We start from the raw sequence: 13,670 nt of genomic DNA on the forward strand, positions 1-13,670 counted from the left end.
ATTATTTTAAATTTCTTACTAATTATTGATTTATATATTAATTTTATAATATTTGACTAAGTTAGTTTACCAATTATATATCTTTCTAATTCTAAATATAATTAATATGATATTTTATATGATTTACACTGCAAATAATTGTTGTTTGAGCTATAATTATTATTTTTAATTGTGACTATATTTTAAATAAATATTTATACTACGATATTTTTTGAATTCTGATTGTTATTTTGACAAGTTTTCTTAAAACTTATTCTTTTAACCGGTTAAAATTAAAAAAAAATGATGCATTTTCAATTAAGTCAGGAAATTTAAAGGGAATTATATATTTAGTATAATTTAAAATTTGATATATATAGATATATACATATTAATAAGGTATAAATAAATCATTATTTTTTAGGTAAATTTATTTAAATTAAACTCTTTAATTGATATAGCTATAAGAGTATATTAATTATGGTCTGAATAAAAAATAAACGATAATTATTTCTAGAGATAAAATTGCTTATATAAATGTAAGAATGGTGATGGAAGAGTTTATAATTAAAAAGAAAAAAAAGGATGAGAAAATATGAAATATGGAAAGAGTAAAGGGAAGCAGGGAGCAGTTTGTTGGCAATAATTGAAGGGAAGGGGGGAAGTAGAAGAATTTGATAAGGTTATCCAAATATAAAAATAAGTTGAAAGCAATAAAAGGCACTCTATAAATTCTTTTTGTTTCTTCTTTATTTTGAGAGTAAGTCAAAAGCATATTATTTCAACCAAATACTATTGTATTCTATACCATTCCAAATGCACCACCATATTCTATTGTCTACTTGTTGGATTATTTTTATTTTTTTAATTAATTCATTTAATTATGAAAAGGGTCCTACAATTCAAAATGATTTGATACTTGCATTCTTTTTTTTTTTACTTCAGTTTCCTAATTATATATAATATTCTATTTCTAACAACTCATAAGTTTTAATGGAGGATTCCATTGCAAGTAGCTTACACCATTGGAGCCTTTTCTCCTCACCCTTTCTTTTCTTTGTTGCTATTAATCTATAGTTTTTTTTTTTTCTTTCAAAAAAAAGGGTTTTTGACACTTGAATTGAATTATGAACTTCTAAATTTATTTTAAATATTTCATTCAGAATTTCTTAAAGTAATATATAAATGTATAATCTATTTATTCTGTTTATAATTATATTTATGTCGAGAGATTTACATGACTCTGGCCTCCGATACATATTTAGCAAGCAAGATAACTTGGTGAAATCTCGAACTTTCATCCTTCAAGAATGATATGGCAATGAGCACATGGGATTTTATTAGCAGAGTAATTTTTATGCTATGCACATGACAAAGCATTCAATTGACGAGCAATGAGCACATGGAATCATATGGCAGAAGCAACTTGATCCTTGAAAGAGGTAGCAATTCAGCACATGAGTGTGTACTTTGAATGCAAATTGTATGTATTCTGACATTTCTCTATAGGAAAAGAATATTCTGATACAGAAACCTTATCCCCTGTCATGTGATAATCCCTCGCTTATACAATTTTTCACCGCCTTCTACTTGTGAAGAATTAGTGGCAGGGTGCTTTGTTAAATTATTCACTCCGTCTGACGTAATCACAGCCTTGGCATTCCAGTGCCAGGGCTTAAGATATGGTGAAGAAATTGATGGTGAGAATGAAGAAGGATGAAGTATAACAGCACCCCAATCTCTAGCTCCAAGCTTTGCTTCTTTTACTCTCCTCCTAATCAGCAGGCTTCCCACATCTTCTTTTCTCATTTCTGATACACTTCTTAGGATCGAAATGCACAGCAGAAGTGCAAAAACTACATCCTCTTCTGGCAATATTTCAACTATCAGTAGCTTCCAATTGAGAAGAGCTGTTGCTCTTCCAATTGGGTTATCTTCTGTGAACCGAACAAGTGTCATGAAGCCCACCTCATCTTCATCTTCATCTTCGTCTTCTTCATTATCTACTTCATTGTTTTCCTTTTTACTTTCTCGACTAATTTTATTGGCTTGATATTGCATTCTCCGCCCTTTTAATAACTTCATCTTCAAATGAATGAAGCAGCTTTGTTATGGATATTCATTTTGAAAAAGAAAATAGTTAAATCAATTCTTTCAGTTACAGAATGGAAGAGAAATTTCAACTTACTGTTGAATCAGGAGATGCTTGATTTATTAAACAAAACCTCAAGTCAGACGATGATGTTGATGATGATTCCCAATTTATCAACAATTTTTCTCCTGTTGAGAAACACCAAGAAGCTTGCCAATTTTCTGGAGGCTCCTTAGGTGTTGCTGTTCCTACTACTTTCTCTGTACTAGATGGCAACAAACAAAAAGAAAATGCAAAGAGAAACTACTATCACTCAGAAGAATTTACGATCCAATTTCAGAAGTCAGAAGAGTTTGAATCAGATTTTTATGTTAGCATTTAAACTTCAAACAACATACCGGGTGCTCTACCAATGGAACCAGCCACATATTTCCAAGAACCTTCCCGGACCTCTATAATCCTATCTTCCCATCTCACAGCTGATGGGGTTTCACCTCCTCTCCTCCAGATCCCTCCTCCCACTCTATTTTACAATCAAAATTTGACTTGTCAAACAAAGACAACTGACAAAAATTATCAAAAACTATAATCATTCTAATTTATTCAGAATTACCTCATTCGTATAACAAAACACTCTCTTCCTGCATGATCAAGAACAGTGCGAGACAGCCAACGACCTTCCTGAGGCTTGTAATGGTTCATTCTCAAAATGACATCTGATACCATAGCCCCTGAATCATCAGTGACTCTATCTGGAACACATTTTAACAAGTATGATGCTTGAACTGGTGGGGTAATTGAAGCAACTACCCTGACTTGCTTATCTATTTCTCTTTCCAAAGTAAGAGAGTGTGCTCTTAGCAAGTCATTCCAGAGAAATGTAGCAGAGCCTTCTAATTTGCTTGATTTAAAGAAGCCACGACAATGTTTGCGAAGCTCCAGCAGTACTCCTTTGGTGCCAAACTCACAATACAGATGAGAAACTTTTTTCCATGAATCAAAGGAGAAAGTGGAAAAGGGCTTATCTATCTTCAGCTCCCTGTGGCATCTTACAGCTCGTAAACGCAGAAAGTTTTGTTTTATATCATCTTGCACTGCCTTCATTCTAGAGTTGAGCCTGACAAAAATACATACCTGAATTGTAAATTAAGCTTCCATTAGTATTCATTAATACTGTTTGCAGAAGTCGGAAATCCAGAGTACCAGATAAAGATGATAAGTTAGTTGCTTTTTTGGTTTCCATCAGATGATGTCACTATATAAAACTTCACCAGGATGTGAAGTATAGAGAATGATTCATAGTCAGATTAGGTTCTCTGTTCATATAATGAACACAAGCTAAAAATTATGATTCAAGACAATAAAGTAATTATACAAAATATGCTGCTCAGTTTATAAAAATATGAGCTATGAATTACAAAGAAATATAAATATAATCAGCCAAATAATTCAACTTCTGTTGCTCCTTGGAAGACTTTCATTGTCCTTACCTTCTCCTTAGAATGTGCCTAATTATGCATTGCTATGTGGCTCTGTAGTCTTTGCTGAGATAGCTTATACCAATCTCAATATAAAGATGCTCAGAATGAAATAAGTTAAGTTGTCTTGAATCGACTTCTCTCTTCTGGCCTAGCATTCTTGCCAAAATCATATGAAAAGTCTTCCCTCTTTTTTTCCTTTGACCTCTTCCTGTCAATACTTTCTAGGCCTTGCTGGGACCACGTAGAAATCAAAAATCAGACTCATGAGATTTTGCTCTAAAGTAACTCTCAATGACCCATGCCATGATTCAACCATATGACTAATTGACTACAGTGGACTGGCCTATGGTTCTCTACTGTGTTCTTCACCTTTACCATTAGGGTAAAACACCAGCTACTCGGAAATTCAATTTAAATGTTGACATTGTGGGGTACAAAATTGTTACAAGAGAAATATAAGAACAAATAATTAAGAAGAGAGAGAAGTACAAACACTTTATACCTCCAGCAAGAACCTTGGAAGCAAGGACTTGTATTTGGTGTTGACATCCGTATCTGATACCTCCCAATAAATTGGTGGCTTCACTGAGGCAAGCCCATTGAACTCTATAGAAGCACCAGCTTTCTCATAAGGTTGATCAAATGCTCTTTCCCAAATCATTTTTGTCTCTTCAACCTCTTTCACTTTCACATTCTCCCACATCCCCACTACCTTCTCCGACACCTCAGTCTCAATCACCTTCATATCCTCTGCATATACTGTCGGATAACTCTGAATATTCCCCATCGACATTATAAGCAAACAAATAAGTATGGGACAAAACAGAAATTTCAGTAAATAACAAATAGAAATCAAAGGTTAAGAAGTTAGCAATAAATATGGGATATAAAAGAAATAAACGACCTTAAATCAAGATAAAAGAACCCAAAAAGAAAAGACAGAGAACCAACAAATTGACAGAAATGCGAAGTTGCAGACAGGAAGCATTAGTGCTGGAGAAATTATATCCTACCTGATGTGTCATCAACATAAGCAGGACATCCAAACTAGGAACTAAAAGGGAACACCCATCGTCTGCAAATCTCTGCAAAGCATACAAGAATCCCTTGTACCGTTGTCTGGCTGCTATCAAGTACACAAGCTCACTCATGTATGGCAATGAAAATTTACTATATACATGTCTATGTTTCTTGACTTCATTGAATAAATCTTCATTCTTAACAACTGGGTCTAATTGCAAACTACTGGAATCAACTTCATTCTCAAAAGACTCATTTGGGTATCTATGTATCCAATATTCTTGACATCTCATCAATGCATACTCTTCATTTTCCTCATAAAAAATTGCTGGCTTGCCTATTAGTTTTGAGAATCTTGCCTTGCAGTATTGCCTGTAACTGACCTGTTGCCAATTGTTACACATACTGTACTGATTAGTTATTGGACAAGCTCAAATTTTTGACATTTGTTTGGGTGCAAGAAAAGGAAAGAAGACGTACATTTCTTGATCACCCCGTGAATATACAGTAGCCCAAAAGAAAAATAGTACCAGAAAAAGAAAAAAAGAAAACTTCACTGAATGATATTGAATATTCTTTTCCTAGTAACCAAACAGAAAACTTCACTTACCGGATTCAAAGTATGACAGAACCAAACCCATTCAATATCCAGAGGAGGAAGCACCATAGGAGGCGTTGACCCCTCCATCAGATCACAAATCAACGGCATCCATAGCTCTTCATATCTTCAAAAGGGAAAAAAAATAAAAAAAAATATCAATATCGACACCCTCTGATTATATTTATAGTATAAAACACTTCTTTTAAAGCTGCTATACAATATATAACCTTCTAATAGCTTCAAGAACAGCTGGTTTCTCGTGAAGCCCCTGGGAGTCGCTCACTGCTCTTAAGAACCCGATATTTCTCTTAGCAGCAGATACAAGATCCAAACTTAGACGAAAAGTGTCGACTTCCGATATTTCGCTGAGCGTTCTAGCGTCCGATATTTCGGCGCCGTGGCGAGCCGCGGACATGGTTTTAGCTAGCAGTTGTCTAGTCTAAGTCGCAAATTAACATAGGATTTAAATGATGGGTATACATTAGAATATCAACAACAGTGTCTGTCTCTGACTGATAAAGAGAATATATTTATTTATGCGAGGGAGACTTAATTGACAGACAGTTAGCTGAAGTTGAGAGATCATCAGGCCACGTGGAAAGTTTAATTGATATTGATCTGTCGGGCACTGGAAGAGCTTGGATAATTGTATGGCTTTAATCACTACATTTTTTGTTTTAGTTTTTGAATTAGATTAGCTTAATTGATTTGGTATTTCAATGGCTTCAAGAATTGCTTTCTATTTTGGTATTATTATTATTATTATTATTATATCACAAACATATGTATATGGTAGCATTAATTGTTGTTTGGGAAGCAATTTGTGAAGATCAACCATTAAAGAAAGAAGGTAAATGCTTGCAATAATTGTACATGATACAACATTATGTGGACACTTGGGTCAGAAGGAGAAGAAGAAAGAAGCTAAAAGGAAGGGGGCCCATAGTTGGGGAATCTTTATCACACAAGTTAAGCAAAAGGAAGGAAGCGAAGGTGTCATGCATGTGTACAAGGATAAAGAGATGATGGGAATTGGTAAAAGGACTAAATGCCCAAATGCCACTGTGAGGAAAGTGAGCAACCACTACATCATATGGAAGAATCATTCACATAATTGGCCCACATCTCTAATTTATATGGACATACATGCAAGCTTTTCACCTATCCCCGACCATTGAGTCATTTGAAACACTAATTATAATGTGAGGAAAATAATGTAACTAATTATTCTTTTTTTTTCATATTATATAAAAGTAATAAGCTATTATTATAGCAGAATTTTATATTTTACATGCTTAATCCCACCCTTGGTTCCTAACACTTTTATATGCAAGCCACTCAAGAGTCAGGGGATCACTTGCTGAGTTGGAAAAGTTATCTCAAATACTAATGACCCACCAAGAAACAGAGTTTGCAATTTATCTCATAATCACAATTATTTGTGGTTAACTATTAAATTAATATCATTATTATTATCATCCAACACAGATTAAATATAATATAGCCAACAATTGAATTCCTGGATTTATTTGCAAAACTCATAATGTAAAGCTCATTGATGGTTGTTAAAGGCTCCTCTCCTCTCATGGCTGAATCATTTGCTCTGCTTTTAAAATAGACAGTTTAATTTTGCTATATTTGTGTCCCACACCTGTTATAAGAGAGTGAGATAATTGTTAAGGGTTTAGATGCGAATGCCCAAAATTAATATGTTTATATCCACCTTAAGTTAAGGCGGACATATTTGAAGTATTTCAAAAATTTATAGAGATTTTATTGGTGAAAGGTACAAAAACTTTTGGAAAAATCTAATCAAGTTTTTATTTTTTTAATTCAATTAAATTTATTAATTTTATAAAAATTCAACTAAAATACATAAATGTAAGAATCTCATTATCACTTGAGAAAAAACCTTTATTTTTTTTACATAATTAATATTTATAAATTCTTACAAAAATAAGTAATTATTTTTTTCTTTATTGAGTTAGCATCCCATCATCTCTAATATATTTTATTTTATAAAAAAACTAATTAAATAAATTATGATGTAAATTAAATAAAAAATAATAATAATTTTCTAAGAAATTTTTTTTCTTATTTATTATTTTTATACAATTAATATCTATAAACTATTATAAAAAATTTAAAATGACAAACCTTTTTTATTAAATAGAGAGATAATATAATTTATTGAGTTAAATTACATCTCATTATCTCTAATATATTTTTAAAATAAAATTATAAAAATGTCCACTGAAAAACCAAAACCAATCATGAAAGGAGATTATTGTACCCGAAGACCAATACATTTTTTAAATAATTTTAAACTTGGTAAGTAACAATACATTTTTTTATATAAATCCATATTTGGAATGTTTCATGTAAATAGAAATTCAGAACTAACCAAATCGTGGGTCAAAATTTAAATATAAGAATTTGTTCCCTCAGCAAATATAAGAGAAAGAGGTTTCTGTCACAAAACATGATCAGAATTAGCATGGTATATATATATAATTCAACATCACTGGGAACCACTTGTTCAATCCAACCCATCCTAAATCCGATACAAGAATGAATAAGAAATTAAGCAATTAGAGAAATCACTAGATCATGTCTGCATCTAATCTTCATATCCAAAAATATACTTCAAAAGAGTATAAACCATATAATTTTAAAAAGAAACCCAGATCAAACAACTAAAATAAAATAAGCTCAGATAAATGTGAGACTGTATTTCAATTCCCAGACCTTACAAAAAGGTCTCATAATGAGCTGGGATTAAAACATTTATCATCCTCGCTGCTATTTGTAATAGCAATAACAACCGTAAACTCATTTATCCACAAAAATTTATAAAAAAATACCCACTACAGATACAGAGAATGAAAAACAAAAGTTGCAGGAAGTTTACAGAAGAAGACGATAAGTAAAAGGGGGATAGAGTTTATAAAGGAGCAAGTCTTGGCTAGGGTTACTGCTTAATAGACCTAAATTTCCAACTATACCCTTCTTATTTCTTTTTAATTACGTGTCTCGCTACCCTGGATTCGAGAATCAGTAATAAAAGGCTTGACGGAGTCCGGTATTTGATGAATGGGCCGATAGCCCTAGTCATTGATCAAAGGTTCTTTTTTCTAATGAGTATTTGGGCCTAAGCTCAATTCCCTCAACAATAAGCCCACCTTTCAAATGCTCGCCAGTCACTTCCTTTAAGCCCATTTCCACTTCTTTGCCGTCTCCTCCGTCAGCATCGTCATCATTATAAAAACTCCCCAATTCAATCTCCGTCCATCCATCTTCCCGCTCATAAGGACTTGTGCTGTTGCTGCCATCTCTGCTATATGCTGTTACTCTTGATGCTTCTCTTCTGTTTACACCATTTGCAGTCTTTTTCCCTTGGCCGCGGCGTAAATAGACTTTTCCTTTTGTTTTGTAGTTTCCAACTTCAAGAAACGTCTCGGATGGTAAGGTGTCCAGTCCATAGGCACGATCAGCAAATTTGACAATTAGATTGGCTTTGTAAACAGTTCTCGGAGATAGCATCTGGGTATTAAATTTTCCATGGACTTGAAGCCAACAAATTGTTCTAAGTTCAGCAACTTCTGAGAACCTGACAAAAACCAAGCAAACCAAAAGCCTTGGTGTTAATTTATATTCTTCTCGATTGATCTTTGATTATAATGCAAGTCACTTGGAGAAACCTTGATTGAGGATGGATTTTCCAGGACCAGTAGAGAGGATTGTTAGCCCAAGAAATTGAAAGCTCCCTTGAACCCAACATGTAACGTTTCTTGCCTGTTGATTTATCCAGTGAGATTATCTATTAAAAAAAGAAAAAGAAAAAGAAGACAGGAACTGTGGATGAGGGTGCATTCGTTGAAGTTCATCATAAACTAGGAAATATACAAGTAAACTTTTGAATGCGGATATAAGAATTAATTAGCCTATAATGGCGGCAGTTTAAGGCCACTTAAGCATTTACAGTCAATGGATCAAACATGAATTCAACTTAAAAAGAATTCATATTTGATCCACCGCCTGTATATCCATGAGCAGGCTTAACAGCTGCCACTACTAATTGTTTATGTTTGGGTCCACAGAAAATAGAATGGGAATCAGTATTTTAATTAAATTATTTTTGTTTTATTATTATTATTATTATTTTTAAGATATAGCAACTTTTGGAGCCAAATGAAGCATAAGTCTTTGGCAAATCAAAAGTATATGTACAAAATATACTAACTTTACTTGATTCGCCCATGTGAGCATATGCATTCAACCCAGAAGCTGTTACTGTTTTGCATTCTGAAATATTTTCCAAATTTCATCAAGGAAAAGAGTCCTTTTTGAAATACACTTGCATTTAGCAAACGAAAACTCCAAGACCCTGGAATTCAACTTATTGAAAAAGCTTGAAATTCCTTAAATTTTGGCCGACGTGCCATTTAAAAATACCAGATAATTTATTGATCAATTTTTCAAACTTTGAATGCCTTTGGATTTAACTACTTCTGTCAATTAAGCAATTTTAAATTACCAAAATATGACCCATACGACTTGAAGTGTGTGTGATAAATAAATTAAAACCCTTTTCTAGATACCTTTCTTCCCTCGTCAAGAAAATGTGGGTTACATAACCTGGTGAACAACTCCTTCTTAGTTGAGTAATTAATCGGTGATACTAATCTGAACAGAATTTCTGGATAATCAGAGGGCAAAAATTTCTCCCAAACCGTGTCTAAATCAGCTGAGGATCGAACCGCCGACGAAACAATTGATGTGCAGCACGCATCCTTAGGAGATATGAATGATAGAATGTGTGCAAAACAATCTTCAGGCAAGAGATCCATAATTTCTTTTTTCTTCTCTTTTGTTTGGTGACTAAACCAGAAAATTTGGTAACTTTCTTTTTTCCCTCTTTTATTAGAAAGAACTTCACAAGAAATGAAAATTTCTAATTTATAGCTACTGTTTGATAACTTAATATATATGGGCTTTTCGTTCAGGCCATATCCTTATTATGACGACATTTTGGTCAATATGACAACATGAAGTGCAAGGCATGACCACACTTCAGGAACTGAATTCTTGTTGCAGGAAGCTATGAGATTACACGTTGTAGTTATTATCCTTTTAAGGACCACATGCAGCAGGAAAATGATTCAAGAAAATGTACATTATGACCAAGTCTTTTATGTACCGAGCCTTTTGTACAGAAGTGGGGACAGGGAAAAGGAGAAGATCAAACTTATTTCTGATCTTCAGATATTCCATTACTGAACATTACTCGCAATTCTAAATGAAAAGGATACATGCATGCAAGAATCACATCTCTGATGAAAAGCAAAAGAGATATGTATATTATATATATATGCATTACATGATTTAAGTAAAAAGCTAGTACATTTCTTCTTTGGAATTAAGAAATAAAAGAATCAAAATATCAGTACATGATGGGCAAAACATGCAACTTGTGCACATTTTGTTTGTTCTTTTGCTATGAACTTTCTCTCTTTTTCTTGCCTTTTGGAACTATCTATATCGAATAAGAACCTTATGATGATGGGTACTGCTTGGGCCTAACTTCAATGCCTTCAATAATAAGCCCTCCTTTCAGATGTTGACCCTTTACTTCCTTCAGACTCATTTTCACTTCTTCATCACTTTCACCATTAACAAAGAACTCTCCTAGCTCAATCTCCAACCACCCATCTTCTCTTCCACTCGGGACTCTTGCATCCCCTTCCACCACCCTTGACTTTAGCATGTGCGTTCGATTGGCAAAAAATAGATGCTCCATTTGCTGTTTCTTGCTATATTGACCATGGCGTAAATACGCAGTGCTGCTAGACAATAGATTGTCAACCTCGATTGATACCTCACATGGTATTAAATCGAGCCCATATGCTCGATCGGAGATTTTCAATATAAGATATGCTCCATATTGAGTGTTTGGTGAGAGCATTTGAGTCTTAATCTTGCCTTGTATTTCTAGCCAACACACTGTTCTAAGTATAGCTACTTCAAAAAAACTGCAGGAATAAGATATCTCTCATCAACGGCGATCTTAATCTCAGTAGTATCAGCTAATGAAGAATAAGAAGTTAATTTAAATACAAATTCACCTTGACTCAGGAAGAGAAACCCAGTTCCAATACATTGCTTGATTACTCCATGTTATAGAAAGATCTCTTGCAGATAGTATATAGGATTTCCTGCCAGTTGATTTCTCTAACTTGAAGTTCTGGATCATATATAGTTTACAGAGCATACAATATTCAGAAATATATAATTATACACATGCTAAATAAAAATTGCTTGTCGATTAATGATTAGTGGATAAATGGATCTACCTTTCTGCCACCATCCAAGAAAATGGGGTCGCAGAGACAAATAAAAAGCTCTTTCTTTGAAGAAAATTTGAGAGGAGTTATGGACCTTGAGATAATATCTGGATAATCACAAGGCAAAAAGCTTTCCCATACAATATCAGAATCAGCAGCAGATTGAAATGAAGTTGAAACCAAAGATGATTTGCATACATGTAATGGAGATGTGAAGGAAAGAACAGTGGAAAGACAGCCTTCTGGCAAGCTAGTAAACTCCATCGGAGCTTGTCCTTATTCTACTAAGCAAAATCTTGATTTATTTGTATCATAAAAGACGAAAAGGGTTGCTCTCATTTTTAATAACAAGCTGCATCATGCCTCTTTCTCTTGCTGCGTCTTTCATGCGTGCATGTTCCTTTCTTTATTATGGTTAAATATTGTGGGTTTAGTTGGGTTTAGTATTCAATGTCAGTAAATATTTTGTCCGGCAGCTTTTAGACAATTCTAAATTATTAAATAAAAAACTGTTTATATATAGAGCTAAGAGATCAAATTATGATTTTCTCCCCCCTTTTCAGCATGGATGTTTAAGATCATAGCCACTAAATGCGTTCATTCTGGGCCAATCCAGAATCTAAAATGGCGATAATTGAAGACTTGAGAAATTTGACCAGGAAAGGTCTACTCTTTGTGGCTATGGTACAGTAATTTGGGCCCAAGTCAATCAGAATCAACTTGGACTCTGAGAAATCCATATCCTTGCCAGAAACGGACCATTTACCCACTTGTCTATAACTTTAAAATAATTATCTAAAATGAAAGGTATGAAAAAGAATTTAAAAAAATAAAATAATTATATATCATAATTAAAGTGTTAAAATTATAATATAATATTTTTTATAAAATAGTAAAAAATTATTAAAATAATTAATTTTTTATAATTTTAAAACATAGTTTATAATTCATATAATATGTTATATAAAAGAAATAAAATAATATTTTATATATATATAAAGAGAGAGATTGTTGTTGTAGAAGTTCTGAGCTGTGTTTGATTAAATATCATTAAGGAATTTATTTTTATTCGAGAGAGACGATATTAGAAAGAAAGTAAAATAAAAATTGATAGAGTCGAGAGAAATATTTTAATGTTATGAAATATATAAATTTAATAATATAAAATTTATTTAGAAATTTTATTTATTTTATTAAAATTTAATTTAATTATAATTATTTTTATAAATTTAGTTGTGTAAGATTTTAGATTAATTTTTATTTCAGTCAAAATATATAAACTATAAATTTATAATTTAAATGTTTAAAATTTTATAGATTTGAATCAAGTATAATATCAGTGAATTCAGTTCGAAACGTAAAAATATAGATTTCTTTTATATGTTAAGGCCTTTTTCTTAAGGAAGGTTTCACCTTCTAGATCCTACCACTTATGACAAGAGTATATAATAATATACTCTTACTTATTAAATGATGGATAAATTCTAAGATATTGAAGTTTATAGTGACTTTCAATATTTTTTGTATTATTTAAAAAAATTATAAAATTTAAATTAAATTTACATAAAAGATGTTAATGTATAAATCTTATACAAAATTACATACTAGAGTATTTTTTCTGTAAACTTCTCAAAAATAATAAATTAATTAATTTAAATTTTATAATTTTTATTCAATAAACATATAAAGATATTAAAGATTACTATAAACCATGACATTCTATAATGTATTTAGGCAACGAAAATTGAGTATATAATTGTAGACAATTTTATCTAAATTTTGTGTATGTTTCCACCTATACACCAAACTACTAAATGAATGATACATGTTAATTATTTTTAAATAATAAAATATCGTCAATCATTTAATATCAAAATATTAAATAGTCATAATACATGCCACTCTCTTATTTTAAATGTTACATATATCAAATTTAAATAAAAATATTTTTTGTAATTTAAACAGTGCTGAAGAAAGAAAGAGCCACATGACTTATTTTATTATGTGTTCTATTCATTTAGATAATTTTCAATTATAATCGGTAAATGTTTGTTATATATTAATATATATGAACGTAATACAACATAAAATATGCCATATGACATAATTATTAAAAGTAAGTCAATAATTCTATGTGACAAATTAATTTTTTT

The 13,670-nt window shown here is 31.9% G+C and overlaps 3 protein-coding genes and 2 non-coding genes across 7 annotated transcripts; all 5 read right to left on the reverse strand.

The window, feature by feature from the left end:
• Window positions 1-1,392: 1,392 nt before the first annotated feature.
• LOC8287121 lies at window positions 1,393-5,895 on the reverse strand. 3 transcript variants are annotated; one of them, XM_048369945.1, is made up of 8 exons: window positions 5,401-5,878; window positions 5,183-5,297; window positions 4,566-4,955; window positions 4,055-4,324; window positions 2,685-3,205; window positions 2,470-2,594; window positions 2,168-2,331; window positions 1,393-2,064 (listed from the first exon to the last, which is right to left on the reverse strand). In XM_048369945.1, the coding sequence occupies exons 1-8, from the start codon at window positions 5,586-5,588 to the stop codon at window positions 1,525-1,527; spliced, it is 2,313 nt and encodes a 770-aa protein (XP_048225902.1). In that variant the 5' UTR covers window positions 5,589-5,878; the 3' UTR covers window positions 1,393-1,524. The 3 variants fall into 3 exon arrangements, with proteins under 3 accessions (XP_048225902.1, XP_048225903.1, XP_048225904.1); XM_048369946.1 differs by having other exon boundaries at window positions 5,053-5,297; window positions 5,401-5,434; XM_048369947.1 differs by lacking the exon at window positions 1,393-2,064 and having other exon boundaries at window positions 2,241-2,336; window positions 5,401-5,895.
• A 1,715-nt stretch (window positions 5,896-7,610) lies between these two features.
• LOC112533771 lies at window positions 7,611-7,705 on the reverse strand. The gene has a single exon (XR_003078134.1). It is a non-coding gene; the product is annotated as a small nucleolar RNA snoR53Y (small nucleolar RNA).
• Window positions 7,706-7,863: 158 nt separating this feature from the next.
• Window positions 7,864-10,106, reverse strand: LOC8287123 (F-box protein PP2-B15). Its single transcript, XM_002512421.4, has 3 exons — window positions 9,775-10,106; window positions 8,875-8,993; window positions 7,864-8,783 (listed from the first exon to the last, which is right to left on the reverse strand). Exons 1-3 carry the CDS (start codon window positions 10,021-10,023, stop codon window positions 8,285-8,287), a joined length of 867 nt encoding a protein of 288 aa, XP_002512467.1. The 5' UTR covers window positions 10,024-10,106; the 3' UTR covers window positions 7,864-8,284.
• Window positions 7,879-7,980, reverse strand: LOC112533769. The gene has a single exon (XR_003078132.1). It is a non-coding gene; the product is annotated as a small nucleolar RNA snoR69Y (small nucleolar RNA).
• A 393-nt stretch (window positions 10,107-10,499) lies between the features above and the next one.
• On the reverse strand, window positions 10,500-11,967 carry LOC8287124 (F-box protein PP2-B15). Its single transcript, XM_002512422.4, has 3 exons — window positions 11,527-11,967; window positions 11,299-11,417; window positions 10,500-11,205 (listed from the first exon to the last, which is right to left on the reverse strand). The coding sequence occupies exons 1-3, from the start codon at window positions 11,779-11,781 to the stop codon at window positions 10,728-10,730; spliced, it is 852 nt and encodes a 283-aa protein (XP_002512468.1). The 5' UTR covers window positions 11,782-11,967; the 3' UTR covers window positions 10,500-10,727.
• Window positions 11,968-13,670: the final 1,703 nt, after the last annotated feature.

Source organism: Ricinus communis, chromosome 10 (assembly GCF_019578655.1).
Source record: "Ricinus communis isolate WT05 ecotype wild-type chromosome 10, ASM1957865v1, whole genome shotgun sequence".
In the NCBI taxonomy this organism is placed as follows: Eukaryota; Viridiplantae; Streptophyta; class Magnoliopsida; order Malpighiales; family Euphorbiaceae; genus Ricinus; species Ricinus communis.